Consider the following 20,018-nt stretch of genomic DNA (forward strand, 5'->3'; position numbering starts at 1 on the left):
TTTCGAAATTAGATCTCGCTTGGACCACGATGATATTTGGAGTACGTAACGTACGTCTTCATTTCGGATGTAAATAATACGATATTACACCTGATTTTATAAAACGCGAAATTTTTTATCAAAATCTCCAACTCGAAGTAAAGTTTCTGTTTCAATTAACGACGATTTCCAATAATTTCAGATTTTTGCTAACCAATTGCTTTACGTTTCAAGCTTGTGATTTCGGCACTGAAGATATTTCTAACAAAATATTTTTAATAACGTTTTAGAGTAATTATTCGAAAACAATGCAAATCCAACTTATAATCGGCCGACAAGGTCTCTGAATGTTCGAGTACCTAAGAATATAAATATGAAGTACTTACATTAAAAGTTCAAGTAATGAAGTATATTATGCCTACACGTATCGTCACATATCTTCCTCTCGATAAAAAGATGATAACATAATACGCGCCTTCTGAATTTGCTAATATTCGATCGAGCGAATCAATCTTAACTTAAAATCCGTAGTCCATAATTTTGCAGATGCTTAGTGTATCTGTCTGTAATAATGGTCGTAACGGCGAAAAGCTATCGCAGCATGAGTAATAGCGTTTGACCTTACAGATAGTGAGAAGCACAGGTCAAAGTAACATTTCTCGCAGGTCGTGAAACAGTGGAATTACTATAGGTATATTATTATGTATTTACATAGCGTACGTGTAAATGAGAATAGACTCGTTTAATAGTAATCAAAACGTGACTGTACGCGATCTAAAATCAAGCACGAGTCTTGTAATTTTTCATAACGATTTTTACGAATGAAATATCTATCACAGAAAGTGTACGATCATTGTAGAGAGTGATTTATCAGTCACCGTAACGATCAGCGTCTACGGAATAACAGCTGATGGTCAATAATCAATGTAGGGAACGTGTAGTAGGAGCGCTCTTCAATCCGAATGTCACCGATAATGTTGACTTTGAATAAATGCCGCGTTAGCATCGCGACTTCTAGCGCCATCGTAACCATATCGTAACAGCTGATTGGCGATTGTTTTACCACGCCCACACGCCCTAGCGGTGCAAAGGAATAATATCGTCGCTAAGGAAGGATATTGCTCGCACTTGCGGAGTGAGTGAGCTTGCTTTTATTATCGTTTAATCGTTGCTTCGGCAGACCCTCTGTAAATAATGCGTGCAGATAGCGCCAGTGCCGCTAATTTGGCATTGGAACAAATAATTAATCATTTCATTTAAATGCGAGCCCTGAATATTCAAACCCGTAAATGTCATATCTCTCCGGGGAACCGTGCAGTCATCGACTCTTATTCGTTGTGTCAAATCTGTTTAGAGTCTGTGATGTGTACATACGTATGTACATGCGATACATGCATGCGATACATAATCTGTAATGCATATGCGCGTACGCACGTCTCCGAAGTGAATTTAATGAAGCTGTAAATATCTATTGTGAGGAAATTGTTAAAAAATAAATACAACAAAATCAAAATCAGAAACATCTATTATTAGCTTACGCTTCGTCGTGTGTTGTTCGGTTTGTTCAAAACGCTTAAAAATACATATTGTTGCCAACTGCTCGTTGGTGATATTTCACGTTTTTCCAATAAAACGTCCGGTCAGAGGAAATACAAAAAACAGAACGCAATAAACCAGTGAATACAATGTTTTTTCGCCCTCATCTCGTTCGCGAACGCGCGTTGTGAACGTAAATACGCTTTTTATAAAATTTAATATTGTGTACGAATAAGTGTGTCATGTTCAGACCTTCGTGTCGTTAATTATCCAGCGTTTTGTAATAAATGCAATATAACTGTACTCCGCGGTCAAACAGTCGGCGATACCGACCGAAGTATCCGGGTTTTAATTCTTCGCCGACGACTTGCAGGGGAGCTTCAAGTTTTGTGCCGAAAATTGTGCTTCAAACTTCAAACTACAAACTTGTATACACACTTCACGGAGTTCTCTGACGACTGTACATAGTTTACACATACTGAATGTATAAAAATTTGACAACTCGTTGTCATCTGAAGATCCGGCTTCAACGGCAAAACGTCAAACGTCGGATGATAAATCTATCCGCGTCATATAATGCAGAGGCGGTAAAGCGGTAGAAAAAAAAACCTTATAAAACACCGAACCGTACGGTTCACGGAGAGACGTTGCTGTTGAAATCGATAAAAAGGAAGGTTCAATTCTATCAACGGGTCAGGATACTGCAATAATTAACAATTTCACGACGAGCTGTCGGCCGTTGAAAGGTTATCATTTTCAAAACACGCGCAATTTAAGTTAAAATACGACGACGACGATGACGGTGATGATGAAGCTACGAACAGGGACGAAACGAACGACGAAACGTTCGGCATGATTACCTTGTACTTAAATCGCTATAATACCAACAATAAGTTACACGAATGTTCGTCTGTGGTCGGAGCGCAATGCCAGTGCATCAAATCAATGTTTATCCGCCTGATTGGCAACCCCAACTTCCTCCTCTAGGTCCATCCAGCAACGTCAGTCCGGGAAGCGGGGAGCCTCCTCCGGAATGGATACCAAGGGTATGAACTCGTTTAGTTTGGAGATTTTCTGAAAGCGTGACACCGTCCGAAATGCGCGTTCTTCGACCTCCGATACGATGATTTTCTTTGCGGAAATTTTCCATAACGTCACGTGTTTGGAAATAATTCAAAACAAAATGTTACAAAATCTTCTGTAGGCTATTCTCGGGATAGCTAATTGATGGATGTCTGCATGTACTGTAATTAGATTTTGATTCACACTCTGCGAATCAATTGAAGGGGATTCGTTTGCTTTCAAGTTCAAAGAATGTAAACCCCTTCTGACAAATGACAGTCAGCATCCTTACATATGATGGGGAAGATGTTTGAAACGTTAGAAACGTTAGCAAACAAAAGTTGATATTAAGAATGTCACGGCATAAATAATCAGAGTTGAGTAATGTCTGTTTGCAAAGGTTTCAGCTGAATCCTCACTAGTAAAGATCGCTAGGTTTCATCGTCCTTGATGAGGTTTACTTTGATTGCGTCGCAAATTGGAGAAACTATTTTAGGCTGAAACCAAATCCGGATGCAGAATTTCCTTGTTATGATTCGTGTTATGGCTGTGCTGGTTAAATTCTGACTCAACAGATGTTATCTGCGTCAGTCTGTTTAAATTATTTCAACAAATGTGACGACATGAAAATATTCCATTTTCAGATTTACATTACAAGTGAAAAAACTAATTGGCAAATTGATTTTGATTCATAATATTAAAGAACAAATCTAATTGGATGTTGTCATTATTAAAAGACCAGGTTGTGCTTTGTCAGATATTCGATTCAAGTTTCTTGAGTGGTTAAGAAAAGCTATGAATATATGGCAGTTTAAATTATTTTTAAGAATAGAGGTAGAAAGTATTCGTATTTCTTATGGATACATCATTTTGATAATAGTATGGAAACGTGTTAGATGTTCTCAGAATAAAATTAGAATGTGATTCACATTGGCCAGCTGCAGGCCAAGTCCTACCAAAATAACTGTGCTATGTGAAATTGAGGACTAATGGTCTATCGTAGGTGAACATGTTTTTATCTTTTCAATCCCTTTTCATTTTTCTAATACTGTACGCACAGTAAGTATTTATTTAGCGGAGTATATTTGATCGATTTAAGATGCAGAATTTTTATGATCTATTAAAACTGGTAATTGAAAACAAGGATCAAACACCAAGCAAGTTTCTCGAGTACAAAGTATAAAGTATAAAGGGAATGCTTACAAGATGCTGCTTAAACCTCACTGGTAGATATCTGAACCATTCAGGAGCTGAATAATGTTTGTAATATTTATAAGCAGAAATTGCTTCAGTTGCTATGTTACTCATTACGACTTCATAACTACTCAAGTCCACAGGTTGTTGTGACATCCGGGTCTGCAGTTCCAAATAATTTTTGTCTTTGTACTAGTTGTATACCGTTCACATCTTACTTGCCATGTAACGCAATAAGCGAAGCAAAAACGAATCTACTGTAGAATTACATTTAAGAACAGGTTAGTGGTGTTTTGAAAGGAAGCTGTATCCGTGATCAAATTTGTACCTTGAATAAATGAATGGCATTGATTTGTAGAAACTGATAGGTATGTGCTTGATTTAAATTGTAAAAACGTACACTGTGTGGAAAATTGTGAAAATCATGTGAAGTTTAATCAATTTGAAATTTCGTTGACACATAAAGTATCTTGTACAGTTATAAAATATTTTTCATGCATAACCGACAATATCTTTCCACTTTTATGTAGAAAATATACTTTAGTTTTTTTTCCTTTATATGTATGTTATCTTAATGATAAGCATGCATGTAACATGACTAATGACGATTGTTAATGTCTTTCAGGAACCGGCGTATGCAACAGCCGTCACAGTTATACGTGATCATTCGCATTCTTCGATGAGTACCTTGTCTTCAAACAGTCATGACATTTGCCGGTAAGTTTTCAATAGGTATGAAGTACCTCGAGATTTGTACAAATTACAAACCTGTTGTAAGCATTCGTTACATGAACTTTTAAAAAAATATTTGGATGCATTTTGTATTTATATTTGAGTTGGACGATACATGAGTTTCATATCCATAGATGACTGGTTAAAATGATTCAGGAATAATTTGTAGTTGTGTTGACGAAATATCAGAGGAATAGTTTGCGACAGGTTTTTTCTGCGATTTGAAAATTACGTGTGCCTTTCAATTTGTAGAACTTCCTAAATTTTCTTTATTATTAAACTCCGATTGAGGGATATGTGACACGTAAATGAAAGAATCCGTCAGAAGATATGTATACCAGTACATTAATATTTGATTATCCGAATATCTATATAATATTGTATACATTATCTCTGTGATCTTAAGTACTCTGTGTTAAATTTCTTACGCAGCAATAAAAATGTAGCATTTTTCTATGGTTTGCATCGATATGTTCAAATTTATTTATTTGATGGACCAAAAAACGTATAATGGTGTGGTAAAGGTTTTTAGCAATGTAGCGACCTGTTATGCAAACAGTTTTGATATGTACTATTTTTTTTGCCTTATGCTGACATCACTAGTAAAGCCAAATATAGAGGCTAGCTATAGCAGCGTCTAGGTTAATAGAGAATACAAGATTTTAGATTTTTTATGAGTCGTCTACAAAGTAAAAAGATATCAATGCTATTAGCCATAAGATAAATATAAAAATGACCACAAGTTCAGTAATTCATATTTCATCCTCATTGTTGCTCAGCCAAGAAGTATAAAAATGACATTGGTAGAATTGAACAAAATGTTCGAGATACTGTCATGTTGAAAAGACGAATACTAATTAATCCAATTGAAAATTAACTAAATTTGTCAATGCGCATAATGTTGTGGTGAAATAAATGCATTTTATCACAGAACAGCTTCGTGTTCTTGACCGAAGGTCGAATTGTTATTCGTAACAGACTCATGTCAAATATTTGCCAAAATATTCAATTAATATTTTCGGAGTATTGCCCGAGTACGAAGGGGGCATTCTCATTTTGATTTAAACAGCTGCTTCTTGAATCCTCAACATGCTAAGCTATTTATATCTATCAAGTCTTATTTAGCAAACAGTAGTGTTTGGATGGATTGTGCAATTGTGCGTAGGGCATGAAAACTTTTAATCGCTCATTCTCTTCTTCTCATTGACTTATAGGTTGACGTCAGCTTGTCAGGTTATAAATAAACAATTATCATAGTTCAATGTACGATTCTTTGTTTTGTAATTACGATGATCGAAAAATAGTAATAATAATTCTGAAACAGATGCACATTGCATGCTGAGCTACACTAAAGAAATTATTATCCGTTAACATGCATGCTATACCACACACAACTGAAACGTCATTTAAAAGCAGTAAACATGTTTGTTCAACTGTGGGGGAACTTGCAATTAAAATGAGATAGTCCAGTTGATGTAATTTAATCCGCTTCCAAGTAAAAATATTCCAGAGAAAGATCGCTTTCATTAAAATATGATACAATGAAAGGATTCAATTCAAATTTTGTCATAATAACACCTGGGCTCCACTCAGTTTGCATTTGAATTTAAGTGGTAATCAATCTAGAAACTGCTCTGAATCATACATTTTTGTATTTCTAAGCACTTGAAATAATTTCGGAACACCTATAAATGCTGAAAAAAATATCACAATATCGGCAGTTGTATATTACAGAACGTTGCTTACAAAACTATAATAGGCAATGCAAAAATTTGTGTATAAAAATTCGGGAATTGAAGTTTTACACTCATACATTCGATAGGTTTCAAAAAAGACAGCATTTAATTTTCATTTCTTTTTGCTAGAATATGCCACTGTGAAGGTGAGATCGGCGCTCCTCTGCTGGCACCATGTTATTGTAGTGGAAGTCTACGTTACGTTCACCAAGCTTGTCTTCAACAATGGATAAAGGCTTCCGACACACGCGCCTGTGAATTATGTAAATTCACTTTTATCATGCATGCCAAAACAAAACCATTTTCAGAGGTAAATTATGTGTACATATACTTTTAAAAAACACCTCGCATTTTATATTTATGTCGAACAATTACGATTATCGAGAGTAATTAATTACACTTTGAGCTCTTAGCCCCAAGTGCTTAAATTTGAATAAAACATATGATTCTTATCTGTAAAGATGTTAACATCATTAGTCACCAGATACTAAAAAGAACATATCTTCATTAATTAAGTGATTCATTATCTTTGATTAGTAACGTTGAAAGTTTTCGTCTTTGATCACTATCGGCCAGTTTCTTCATAAGTAAACATTACGCCACACCAAATAATCTATTTCAGTTCTGAAATATCGGTAACATAATAACAAGAACGATATTCTTTCTCTAAGGTTATCACTCTTATCGAATATTTGATTCTCTCATAAATCAGACTATGCAATGAACTTTTTTTCATGAAAAACAAATGTATAATGGGTGAAGACTTTATTCAAATAGAGTTGCATGTAAGAACTCGTATACAAATTTCAAGTTTCTAATAAAATCTACCCCATCTCCATGTACTTATAACTATTGAAATATCATTTGTTCTTACTTTATACCAGTTAATACTTTGAAAGAAGTATTCTAGTACGAATGATTTTTACCGAGCGTATATTTCAGCAACTATTAAATCTCTAATTCCAATTTTCTATTTATAGTGGGAAAAACTTGAAATGTCTGCACTGGAGGTGCGAAAATTATGGTGCGCTGTAGCTTTTAACGCAGTCGCAGCATTATGCATTGCATGGTCGCTGTACGTACTTGTAGAACGTTCTATTGAGGAGGCACGGAGAGGGTCCATGAATTGGCCATTCTGGACAAAAATGATCGTTGTTGTGATTGGCTTTACCGGAGGCCTGGTGTTCATGTATATTCAATGTAAAGCATACATTATGCTTTGCAAAAGATGGCGGGCATTCAACAGGTATAATATTTGATACGAAACAAGCTTTTCCGTGTACTCTGCCTTTTAGAAAATTAATGTTAGTTGAAAGTATTTTACTTAAAAGGAGGTCAACTAAAAACATTCTTGTTATTACTGCTGTGGAAAGTAAAGTCTTGTGGTTTGCTATTTCAGGGTATCGTTATCTGATCGGTTATCTCGGTTATGGTTAATTATGACGACTGTTATTTTTTTTTATACACGTTTGAGTTATACTTAGTATTTTCTTCACATTCAGTTGAAGAAATAATTTTCCTTATTCAAAAGATGTACATTTTAACAAATGTATAAATTTTCATCATATTTCAATTATTACTACTCAGCTTACTATTAGTAGCTTAAATGTGCTACAAGTAAATATGGTTTTTTATTTCTCCCCGAGACTGGTATTAAATTGTGTACAATTAATCATGTTACATTCTAGAAGCATGAATCGATTATCATTTTGTGGACTTGAAGAAATGAAAAGAAAATTAAAAAAATCGTTTATCATTTAATTTCTCATTTGTTACAGAGTGATTTTCATACAGAATGCCCCAGAAAAAGTCGTGCTTCCACCGTCTCCTGCAGATTCGCTCAGAGATGTGACGATGCCCTTAAAAGATCCAACAGTCTCTATGTCTGAGCAGAGTCACACTTTGTTACCGCGCACCGACCCGGCTGGTGCATCACAAACAATGAAATCAGAATCCACACCACCCCCCCAAAAGCATGAAGCTCAACTTAAACTTTACGTATTTGACAAGCTATCTACATCGGAAGACAATTTGTATAACAAAAGTGATAATTGCTAAATAAGTGACAATTTATGAATATATATTTAATCGGTACCTAATTGTGACCCCAAGAATATAGTGAAAAGAACGAATATTCTATCGGAAACTAGATTTGAACAGATCAAAGGGCTGTGTTTATTAATTTGGTAGTTTTGATAGTATAAAATGACAAAATTAGCTATGTATTTATTATTATGATTATTATTATTATTACTGTTGAAAATACTATACGGCGATTTGTTGTTACTTTTTTTTATATAATATAAAAATATCATGAACAAAGTTACCATTTAATACTGTTTAATCTATTCTAAATGCACAATGGATACGTAGGGTGCAAACTAATGGCAATTTTCTGAGAAAATTGTTACGTGTTATTAACGTTCTTACAAGTTATACGTGTATGCATATGCGTATGTACTTGTGATTTTTGTCAGTGCACCTACCATATCGTTATATTAATTATTGCAATCCTAAAAACCATCGTTAACCTTACTACTTGCAAGGAGAATGTCAGACCTCTGAATCACAGATTCTGCTGAAACTGAGGGATGTATCCTTGGCTCAAATTATCGAGTTACTCATGCGTAGTTCCAGCTATTTGGGCCCTCTTTCACTCAATTCACAATAAATAAAATTGTCGAAAATTCGCAATTTATACTTCACTATAGCTCTGAAATAATAATATATCCGTTTACACTAGTATCTATAGTATCTTGTCACTTATAATGGCATTTCGCTCACCAAACTGCTAATTTAATTAGTTTGACCTGGTGTGAAGAGTCCTATGTGATGAAACTACTTATACAGGTTTTATATTTTAGGCCAAAGAATCAACCGTAGAAGTTTGAATACAATTCATGATTCAGAGGTCTGATACTCTCCTTGTTAGTATACATACTTTATACTGTATTCTTAGTCGGAATTTGGTACTTCAGTACTTAGATTGACAGCGAGGTGCTCCAAAGTTCGAAGCGGAGGTCTCGAACAAATATGTACATAATTATTGTATCTGTGATGTTAATAAATAAACTTTAAGACATTTCAATTATTGCATCACGTATTTTTTCGGTGTTTTTATGCCTCGTTGATCGCAAATCAATTTCACCTCGATACAGACCCATTACGGCAAAAATTCTTCTGTTTGCCTATTTCTAATATGGAATAGTGGTAGTTTTCAATGATGAATTTTGCTGCAAAAATGTCATTGAAAGCCACTTATTTCATATTAGAATTACATTTTATAGCTGCATTTTTCGCTTTACATATTTAAACGTCAATAATGAAGACTGTGCCATAAGTTGATGACTTGTGAGTTGAGTCTTATAAATTTGGTAAATTGGAATCCGAGTTTTGTGTACCGATTTGATATTGCCCAACGCCAGAATGAATTTGAAACTAGCACATGTTAATTGCTGATGATATGGTAACCAGCCGTTAACCATTACCGTTGAGGCATATTTCGGCGATAAATGAATAAACCCGTGGATGTTTAATAAAAATCGAAGCATTCCAATAAGGTTGAGCTCTTTCGAACAAATTAGAAAATAATAGCCGAGTGATACAATTATTCGGTCATACAATTATCCCTTGGGTAATTGGTATAACGAGTTGTGGGCGCGTATTGAGTAATTTGGGCTTAGTGGTTTTTTTTTTACAAGCATTTGTAGCTGCTGATTATGTGTACTACGTATTAGTTATAAGTGGGACTTCGGGTAGCTGGTTCAAATCGATATTGAATACCCGAGAGTGCCCGACTGCGTCCCGAAGATCCCCGAATCCGATGTTAACCTGCAATGTGCAAGCCGTGAAGTCGGTAAGCGCGATTTGATGTATCACGTCCGCTCGAGTTGTTTTCGTAATTATTCAAACAATGTAAAGGTATGCAATTAACGTGTACAAGTCAGTGATCACCGGTGCTTGATCAAGATATATAGTTTTACCAAATCGTGAAATATTTTTATGAATAAAATGTCCGAGGTACGAAAACGGGCGATTGGAGATGTGGCAGCGGGAGACGTCAACGACGATCACGTAAGCATGTTTAATCGAATCTCTTGTAACTGAATAATTATTGGCTATTCATGCAGCCGATGAAATAATTTTCAAGCCCGTAAATATCTCCAGGTGCGATTTTTACACACGTACTACTTTTGACGAAAGGTATCCAATTTATTTGAAATTTTGTCTATTCAGTCATCTGTCGTGTTTTGTGTTGAAGAAATGTCAGAGAGCAGGCAACGCACTCGAGTTTCGATTGTATGTTCGAAATAAATGTATTAAGTTTAACGACAAAGTAATCGCATTGAAATAATAAGATGAAACGATACGAACCGATATCAGTTGTTAGACTCAACGAGGTAATAAATTTCACTTCTCGATTAATACAACACTTTATTATTAATTCCCGCGCATGACTTCGCACTTGACGATTCATCAGCGCGTACAAGTTCTTACGTACAATACAACGCGTCATGGTGTATCTTTTGTCATTTTTCGTGAGATAGATATAGCACGTAATGTTTATGTTTACGTGTACGTATGTACATCACAGTGTCCAATGATACTTCTTGACATAAATAAAACAGATTCAATTTATACTACACAGATTGTGGAATTTCATGATATACCTATGCACAAAAACAATTCATGCATTATGCATATGTCATTCGTTACTCAGCATCGGTCATTTTATGGCGATTAAATAGAACAGAGTGCTTTAATTCAGTTGTTTCTCAGTGTCGAAACAATTAAATTATCGGTTTTAAACATTGCTTGGATTAACTTCTGTCATTTTGCATGCCATGAAATATGTAGAAACAATTCTAATAATTGACAGAAAATAAATAACAGTCTGCACGAAATCATGTTGCAGAGGGAAGATGCGGAGTCGGAAGAAGACAATAAGATCGAAGTTGATGAAGTGTCCAAGACTCTGCCTCAAGGGACTAATCATACACCAGATGCGCTCGCTTCCGCTCTCTCTGGCATGTCGGATCGGTAAGTTTGAGGAGTGATAATCGGATCCATTGAAGAAATGATTTCGAACTACCTTCGTGCCACTTTCAACCATATACACTTTTCCTCATGTGTAGTTGTCAAAGAACATCTTGAATGTTAAACCGGATTCTGTCAATATCATAAATATATCAAATGTATTTGCATAATCAAGATATGCATACCTATTGCTTTGTTGCCAAAGCTTTCGCGCCAATTCGTACCTTGTCATTGGTCCAAGCTGATGATCATTTATGACGAGGCAAAGAAAGTGGCGGAGATTGTTTGTCTTCAAATTTATGTCACTGAAGAAGACAATGAAATATTGTTTTGACGTATTCAAATCTGCCCAAATACGTATAGAAAGTAATTGAAATCCATAGCTTCTTCTTTTCTTGATTGTACTTTCACGCTGTTCGAATACTTCAAAGTATTTCAGTGTAACTTTTATAGCTTATGTACTATCTATTGAAAATTCGACTGTGTTGAATTCTGTTAGAGGTGATTCATTTTAAACTGTCATTCTTTTTAGTAGGACAAAGAGTTTCCTCTTTCTGGTAACAGGCACTAAAAGCCCCACAGTCAAAAATTCTTTGACCAATATTATTCACTTTTGGGTGTGTCATTTTCGTTTGATTCACTGTATGCCAAATGTTCATGACATATTATAGTATATATCGTTTCGATGCAGCTGGAGAAACTGGATAATTCGGGGCATTTTTACATGTTTAATGGTGACAGGGTTTGGTATTATTATCTATGGAGGGCCATTAGCACTGATGGTCACGGTACGTATTATGCACACTCTTATAATTATTAAATTTAAAAAAACCACAGAGTTGATTAGTGGTTGCAATAATTCTAATGGTTTTTTGAATAAAAATGTTTGTGTCATTCAATAATTTGCTGCAATATTTTATCAATCCTCCGTTGGCGGCAAGTCATTTCTTGGAGTTTGTACCAATTTTATAATTCAGTCGTTACTTTAGTGAGTTAACCATTCCAGACGTTAATACAAAGTAACAAATATAAAGTATATGTAGGATAATTTTCAGAACATTTATGTTTTCAATACTGCACAACTTGTCTTTATCTCTGTTCAAAGATAGGTGTCTGAACAGTAACTCATAATCAATTTTTGTAGCAAAAAGATCACTCCATTCCTCAATCGCCTTGTTACTCATTACCTCTATTTTACACTTATCTTTTATTTCACGATACATATTTTTGTTTCCATTTTTTTTTTTATAATGTGCAAATTCAATATTAAAGTACAATATATACAATGTAATTAACACTGGTAATCTGTAAACAACACGCTTATTGCGAAATTTACGATGCATAAGTTTTACCGAACGCGTGCTACATACATCCCTGTGAAAGACTGTGATATTGCTTGAAAAAAGTATTTGACAATCGAGGATGATGGATGATTTAATATTTTGCAGAGAATTTAATAATAATAACAACAATAATGATAATTTAAAATGTTTTGAAAAATGCAACTGAGCATATTAAGCTTTCGGGTTAACATACGTTCTGAAATAACACTGCTGTTTTGGTTTATTAACAGACTTTAGTTGTACAAGTGAAATGCTTTGAAGAGATCATTAACATTGGATATACCGTGTATCGAATTCATGGTTTACCTTGGTTCAGATCTCTTTCGTGGTATTTCTTGATTACTTCCAATTATTTCTTCTATGGAGAGAACCTGATGGATTATTTTGCAGTGGTAATAAATCGGACGGTGAGTTATAAGAACAGCTGAGTACTCTTTCAACTATTTTGTAAAACTAGTATTTTATTTATTTTAAACAGAGTATTCATTTAAGTTGAGGAATTTTTGTTTGTTATGAATTCCATGGACCCTAGTCGTTTAATACCTGAGTAGTTTGTGGATTACTCTGAGGGTGTTCCATTTAATCCTAATTGAATCCTTTGGGTTTTAAGGAAGTTTTTATGCATTACCTTATATTAGGCGACGACAGAAATAATCACACTTGATGAACACAGCTGTGGGCAGGGCATAAAATCAATAAGCTTTTCTTGAAAGCAAAGCTTTGCTGTGTTTATATGGCTTCATTTTCCATCAAGGCTTTGAATATCAAAAGTGATAGTTTTAAATGGGTCACTTTAGTCAAAACTTTTTCCCAGCCCTCAAAATCTTCTGGAAAATTGCTAAATTGCGGCTTATATGAATGACCTATAACTTCATAGCGAAAATATTTTGGCATGGAAGCTATCTCGTTTCTGCTGAAATAAAACCTAGTGTAGTAATTGGCTCACTATTCAAATACACGGTATCAATTGGAACACTGTAGTCACATTTAACAATGTCATTGGTAATGCATATATTAAAACCACGAAATACTACTTTAGTTCTTACATCGAATGATTTGTGTCAGTTGTAATTTGAGGCAGTATTACTAACAGTTTAAAAATTTTTCCATAGGACTACCTACGCGTTTTAGTAACGTATCATCGATTCATCTCGTTCTGCCTGTATATTATGGGTTTTGTTTGGTTCGTACTATCTCTTGTCAAAAAATACTACATGAAGCAATTTTCTCTCTTCGCATGGACACACGTTGCGCTATTGATCGTAGTGACGCAAAGCTATTTAATTATACAGAACATATTTGAAGGATTAATATGGTAAGTTTGAGGAAACATCATCGTCTGTTAGTACTAAGATTTAAAGTATGCTTATAATAGGTCCGAATGTTAATATTGGATACATACTGAACAAATATATTTATTTACCTATTTCAGGTTCATTGTACCTGTGAGCATGATTGTCATAAACGATATAATGGCATACGTCTTTGGATTTTTCTTTGGTAGAACTCCATTGATAAAATTGTCCCCAAAGAAAACTTGGGAAGGCTTTGTAGGTGGTGGTATTTCAACGGTCATACTTGGATTATTGGTCAGTAAAACTTTCAACAAAGTTCTTTGTATTAATTTACTAATCAGTTCTAGAAACGCTAATTTTCAGTTCTCCGATTCAAGATTCATATTGTCCCAGAGTGAATATTTCGTTTTCAATGACCCATTTTCCTGCAGAATTATTCTAATATATTTTTATTTCATACATTTTATCAGATGTCGTATGTCATATGCCAGTACCGCTACTTTGTGTGCCCAATTGAGTACAGCGAAGCCTTGGGTCGAATGACTATGGACTGTGAACCATCCTATCTTTTCAGACCGCAAGAATATACTCTGCCTACTGAAACCTTACAAAATTTATCCAATTGGGTAAGTCGGAATCTGGTCATATTTATTCATAACCAGATTTCCCCTGTTGTCACAATGCTAAAGATACTAGGAAATGTACAAAATTGTAAAGTTTTTAATAGTTACACACCTGTTACTACTAGCACTCTTATTTTACATAGAAATGTTAATCAACTTATGAAGTAAAACTAATTTGAAGATACAGAAATACACTTGAATAATTACTAATTCACTGTTTTTAATCTGTTGACAGCTCGGTTGGAAGGGTACAATAACAATGTATCCTTTTTTGCTGCATTCACTGTCAATGTCTGTATTCAGTTCAGTGATCGGGCCGTTTGGAGGATTCTTTGCTAGTGGTTTCAAACGAGCTTTTAAAATCAAGGTGAATGAATAATAGAATTACCAGTAATGTTAGTCCCATAGTCAATTAACTTTTGGCTGTTGAAAAATGATTCATTTTTCATTATCGTAGGATTTTGGTGACGTGATTCCTGGTCACGGAGGAATAATGGATAGATTTGACTGTCAGTATTTAATGGCAACGTTTGTCAATGTTTACATCTCATCATTCATCCACACCGCCTCGCCCCAGAAGCTTCTACAGCAGGTAAGCCTGATGCTTTCTACTTCCCTTGTAAAGTATTCAGTTGAATATTTGAATAATTTATGTTTATTACTTTTTATTTTTATTTCATCGCTGAACTCTAGTCAACTTTAATGAACAAGTAGCTAGCTTAACTCATTAGAGTTGGGATTCTTTTGAACAATTTTTTGGTATCGGATGATAATATGAATAAATAATGAAATACCTAGTTTTGTACACCCGTGCGAATGGTGAAAGAGAGTATAAATTTTATCCATTTCACAATACATACCTAACACTTTAACTACGCCACAAAACACCGTATTGGTCAATTTGTGTCCAATTTTACTCATGTTATTATTCGTGGACAATTATACACATTTTTTTTTTTTGCATGAGTCGTGAAAGCAGTTCCTGAGATAATTTTTCTTTCATTTCCAAATCTTATTTAGAATTCAAATATTTTTTGCACATTGTGAACAATAATGTTTTAACGTCATATGTGGCGGTGACCATCCAGAATCCTCTTGCGACGAAATCTCCGTGAATAAAATCTCGATAAAATCCCCAGGATAAAATTACGCCGGACAAATTCCCCGTTGGACACAATCACCCCTGAAAAAATCGCCCCTGGACAAAATTCCCCCGAATAAAATTTTCCCAAATAAATAGTTATTTAATTGCACGAACATTAATAGACGTATAATAATATTTGGGAACGGGAATTTTGTGGAGGGGAAATTTTGTCCGGGGGATTTTGCCAAGGGAGGATTTTGGCGAGGGGGATTTTGGAAAAAGAGATTCTGGATGGGAACCGATATGCATGTAATAAATTTTGGAACTGGAAGTTTGTGATAATTCGATATCGTAATTCAATTGTCCAAATTATGAAAAAATTTCTCGTAAAACGTGAAGAATTATTTGTAAAACGCATAAAGATAGGAATCTGAAAGACGCCGAAAAAAAATATCATTTTCTGTCTTCACGATCTGTAAAACTGGTTTCATTTGGACACTTACAATTTCGTAACAACCCTAAATTTGAAAAGTGGTGTTTATTTTTGTATGTCATATTTTACTAACGATTTTACTTTTCTTACTAATTTCACAATCATACAAAGGGCTGGCTTGTGCACCGTAAGCACATCCTAATTGTTTAACTTAATATCAGTAATATTTTTTCTGTTTGCACCAATTACCATTTTCACTGATTATCCTTCTTCAATTTCTTTGATTTAATGTCTCCTCCATGGTTTACGCATTCTTTAATTTATATTTACAAGAAGACTCTTTGGATTTTGGATTTGAACTTGTGTCAAATTTTTGCCTAAACGATTTTTTTGTTTCGGGTGGTTACAAAATCATGGCCAAAAATCTAATTGCATTGATACAATCGAATATAATACAATATTATCAGCAGCTTTGCATAAGGTATGAATGTATTGAGTCGATTCTGAGTCTTGTTGTACGCATGGTATTATTTTTGCATGTTTTACGCTTCTAACCAATTAATCTTCAAGCCAGCCCTTAATACAAATTTCTGTACTCCACGTACAGAGCGACGGTATTTTGTCGCAGGTGTACAACTTGAAGCCGGAGCAGCAACTGCAGCTTTTTTACACTTTGCGAGACGCGCTGGAGCACAGAGGTATTCTAAATACGCCCTAAACATTACCACCTACGTCAGGTAGCGTGTGGGTTATTGATTGGGCGCCAATTGCAATGCATTGCTATGGGAATCCGAATAAATTGAGACATATTTTTCTGAGATTTACTTAACATCACTACAAAATACCCTGGTCTATTTCTGTTCACAAAATTGACAAATACAGCGACTGAAACGTTCGTAAAGGACAATATTCCTTGGTAAAAAGGAAGGCAGGTAGCTTCACGCTATCCATTATTACCAAATTTATGAAAAAAAGATGTTACCAATGGTAAATGTCGAATGTGCCACATATTATGCTTTTACTCTCATAGCAAAGCAGGTCATTGGATTAGGAAATTTATATGCTCGTTATTTATTTTGATTAAGTTTCATTCTGAAAGTATGTGCGTGATGTCCCTGTAGAGTATGAATCATACAGAATATAACTTACTTATTAACAATAACTTATTATCTTCACATCACTGAATGAACATTGAATTTTTTTTCACAATTATCGACGTTTTACTATTTTTTTTATTAAGTACGTGAAATTACTTCAACGTCCTGGTTTAAATATAAAGATAAATCATTGGACAATTACAGTCATGTATAGATCGCGCATTCCATTTGCTAGGTAACTACGAAAAGATCCATTTTGCAAGAATTCATCAATTCGTTGTTAAAATAAAAGGCACGAAACAATCAAATAAATTCCATCCTCGTTAAGTCAACTTGACGCTGAAAGGGCGCTTTATCCATCAATTTTTGGAATACAAAAGGCAATCCACGAGTTTTTGCTTCCTGGATAATTTAATTGTTTTGTGCCCATTTCAGAGAAATTGACAACATTAAATGATCATTATATTGGTTAGTATTTTATGTATCACACTAACGTACCTCTTAAGGAATCTAAGTCATTATGTTGTTAATCATTTCCAATTTACTAGAACTCAAAATAACCCTTTTTTTAATTTAAACAAAATTCATACTATAGCGATAGTTTCATATATCTAGTTATCGTTATTACACCTGACTTGAGTCTTTATGTGTCTTTCATCATTCTTATAGTATTTTACGTAAGCAAATGATCATAAATCTCTTACAATTTTCAAGCCACTCGAAATGTTTCCAACAACTCTTTCCATAACATCTATTGATTGAAGATTTAGATCTTACATCCATGTATGTTCACACGCACTTATATTCTGCCGACTTGCCAAGTTGACGCCTGTATAGCTTCAAATATTTCTTTTATAATACGATTTATTACTGTTGAAACAATGAAGATATTTCGAAATAACGCTGTTTTTATTTCACACTTTTCGCAATTATCATTTATTTGTCTACAAACCCACGAGGTGCGGTATTCTCTCGCCATGTCGTGCATTGCTGAAAAAAAAAAATACCACATCATATGTAAAGCATTCAACTACTTTATTATCCCAGATTCATATTACGGCATCAAACAGTTATTTTCTGACGTGAATACATTTTTTTTTTTTTTTGCGAGTACGGTATACACATTTAGTCATAATGAAATAATAAAACGTGTAGGGATTTCACTCCTGCGCGTCTCACGTAGCAATACTTGCGTGTGTAGCATAATTGAATCAACTGATAAGAAAATCCTCTGTCACAAAAAATAATTAAGTACAAATGAATTGAAGAGTAGAAAGAAAATATATCGAGTACGAAAGCATATAGCAAATAAATTGGACTGTAAATTAATCAAAATGCAGAGTGAGAAAGAGAGAGAAAGAAATATTGACGTTTTATGTAATATAATACTTTGTTTTTTGGATTAATTATTTATTGTCGTTTGCCTTTATGATTGAAGCTATAGTTAGTATACTTGAAAAAGAAAAAAAGAAAAATATATATATATATATACATACATACATACACTAGGCACACATGCACACATAGGTACCCTATTATATTGACTTTAATGATGTGTCAAATTGTTGTTGATTTGATCTTTCTAATCGTAAATCAGGATATATGTATGATTGTATTCTGTGTACTACCAATTGAAGTAATATATACATTATATTAAATTAATCGATAAGTATATATTATCAATGGCTTCCAATCAGCGTCTTTTATTTGTGGTATAAGAACAATCACTAGTACCGTTTGAGGGATGCTTCGTCTTACCAGATTTTCAAGAGTTCAGCTTCTGCGTAACGATTTTGAAAAATGTAGAAGCTCTTTACGTAAACGCCATAAGCGCAGCTGGTCAATACCACTTGAATTCGTAATGTTGGCAAACCGGAATTTTTTTTTCGCTCCGGTTTCAGATTAACGATTCGGCAAAAACTTGCTTTACCGTTTTATTATAGTACATCAGATCTCATTCGCTTGAAAAAGTAGAGTTTAAATTAACAAAGAGTCTGCAGTCCGTCAATCGTTACCAAATTAGAACGCAGGCATGTTTCCACGTATCTCGATGATTTGACTAATTTGAATTATATTCATTAATAATTTCAAATCTAATTATAACTCACTCGACTGGACGAGCTGCGCTTGTTGTGATTTGGATCGCTGAATCATACACAATACACGTGCATATATCTAAATATTGTTGACGTATAAACAGGTATATATATATTGGAAATCCTATGAAGTTGCAGCAAATACCGACCATGTTTTTTGGGTGAACCATTGTTGGCGTTTACTCGCCGAAAGTGTATCGTTGAATATTATACTATTAGCGTTTATTGACCAGATTTTGCTTGAAAAGCCAGTCTAAACGGCTTCGTCTCACAGTATAACACAAAGTACTATTTACGACGAGGTGATTTTTACAGAGATATATTTGTGTCGCACCTCTGTGAAATCTATGAGGCGTGTTTAATTCATTTCGTGGAAGAAAACGAGGGAGCTATTGATTCTATTCAGTGTTTCTTAACTAAGTACAGCTAACCAGGAATCCGTTGGATTGAGGGCGTCAGTATTTGCATCAAGGTACGGCGCTATTAAACTGGCGTAGGCAGGGCATTCGACAAATGTTATATAAAAAACATCTGCGTTTTGATTATAATAATGTTATATATTGCACGCGGTTCCAGTGTTAATGTTATGTATAAATTGGTTAAGTATTGTAGGTAAATTAAATTTAATGTTTTTTTTTCAGACGATTTATTCCCCGTTATAAATAAATGTATTGTCTAACAGAAAAAAAAACAGATAAATAAATAAAGAGAGTAAAGAATATACTGACGGATTTCTGGATCACTTAATTTTTTCCATTTTCCTTCATTCTT

At 34.3% G+C, this 20,018-nt stretch overlaps 2 protein-coding genes and 1 long non-coding RNA gene across 7 annotated transcripts; 2 read left to right on the top strand and 1 right to left on the bottom strand.

Moving 5' to 3' along the window:
• Positions 1 to 1,084: 1,084 nt before the first annotated feature.
• LOC124174473 (E3 ubiquitin-protein ligase MARCHF8-like) lies at positions 1,085 to 9,327 on the top strand. Of its 2 annotated transcripts, none has more exons than XM_046553668.1 (5): positions 1,085 to 1,114; positions 4,397 to 4,488; positions 6,369 to 6,549; positions 7,220 to 7,485; positions 8,018 to 9,327. In XM_046553668.1, the coding sequence occupies exons 2-5, from the start codon at positions 4,451 to 4,453 to the stop codon at positions 8,295 to 8,297; spliced, it is 765 nt and encodes a 254-aa protein (XP_046409624.1). In that variant the 5' UTR covers positions 1,085 to 1,114; positions 4,397 to 4,450; the 3' UTR covers positions 8,298 to 9,327. The 2 variants fall into 2 exon arrangements, with proteins under 2 accessions (XP_046409624.1, XP_046409623.1); XM_046553667.1 differs by lacking the exon at positions 1,085 to 1,114 and adding an exon at positions 1,123 to 2,561.
• Positions 8,722 to 10,896, bottom strand: LOC124174475. Its single transcript, XR_006868939.1, has 2 exons — positions 10,614 to 10,896; positions 8,722 to 10,070 (listed from the first exon to the last, which is right to left on the bottom strand). It is a non-coding gene; the product is annotated as an uncharacterized LOC124174475 (long non-coding RNA).
• Positions 10,060 to 19,979, top strand: LOC124174472 (phosphatidate cytidylyltransferase, photoreceptor-specific). Of its 4 annotated transcripts, none has more exons than XM_046553662.1 (10): positions 10,060 to 10,313; positions 11,155 to 11,279; positions 11,968 to 12,064; positions 12,850 to 13,026; positions 13,732 to 13,934; positions 14,052 to 14,208; positions 14,385 to 14,540; positions 14,773 to 14,904; positions 14,995 to 15,129; positions 16,662 to 19,979. In XM_046553662.1, exons 1-10 carry the CDS (start codon positions 10,242 to 10,244, stop codon positions 16,770 to 16,772), a joined length of 1,365 nt encoding a protein of 454 aa, XP_046409618.1. In that variant the 5' UTR covers positions 10,060 to 10,241; the 3' UTR covers positions 16,773 to 19,979. The 4 variants fall into 4 exon arrangements, with proteins under 4 accessions (XP_046409618.1, XP_046409620.1, XP_046409621.1 ...); XM_046553664.1 differs by having other exon boundaries at positions 10,061 to 10,313; positions 16,683 to 19,979; XM_046553665.1 differs by lacking the exon at positions 10,060 to 10,313 and adding an exon at positions 10,542 to 10,639.
• The last annotated feature ends 39 nt before the right edge of the window (positions 19,980 to 20,018 follow it).

The sequence above is a fragment of the Neodiprion fabricii genome, chromosome 1, assembly GCF_021155785.1.
Source record: "Neodiprion fabricii isolate iyNeoFabr1 chromosome 1, iyNeoFabr1.1, whole genome shotgun sequence".
Classification (NCBI taxonomy): domain Eukaryota; kingdom Metazoa; phylum Arthropoda; class Insecta; order Hymenoptera; family Diprionidae; genus Neodiprion; species Neodiprion fabricii.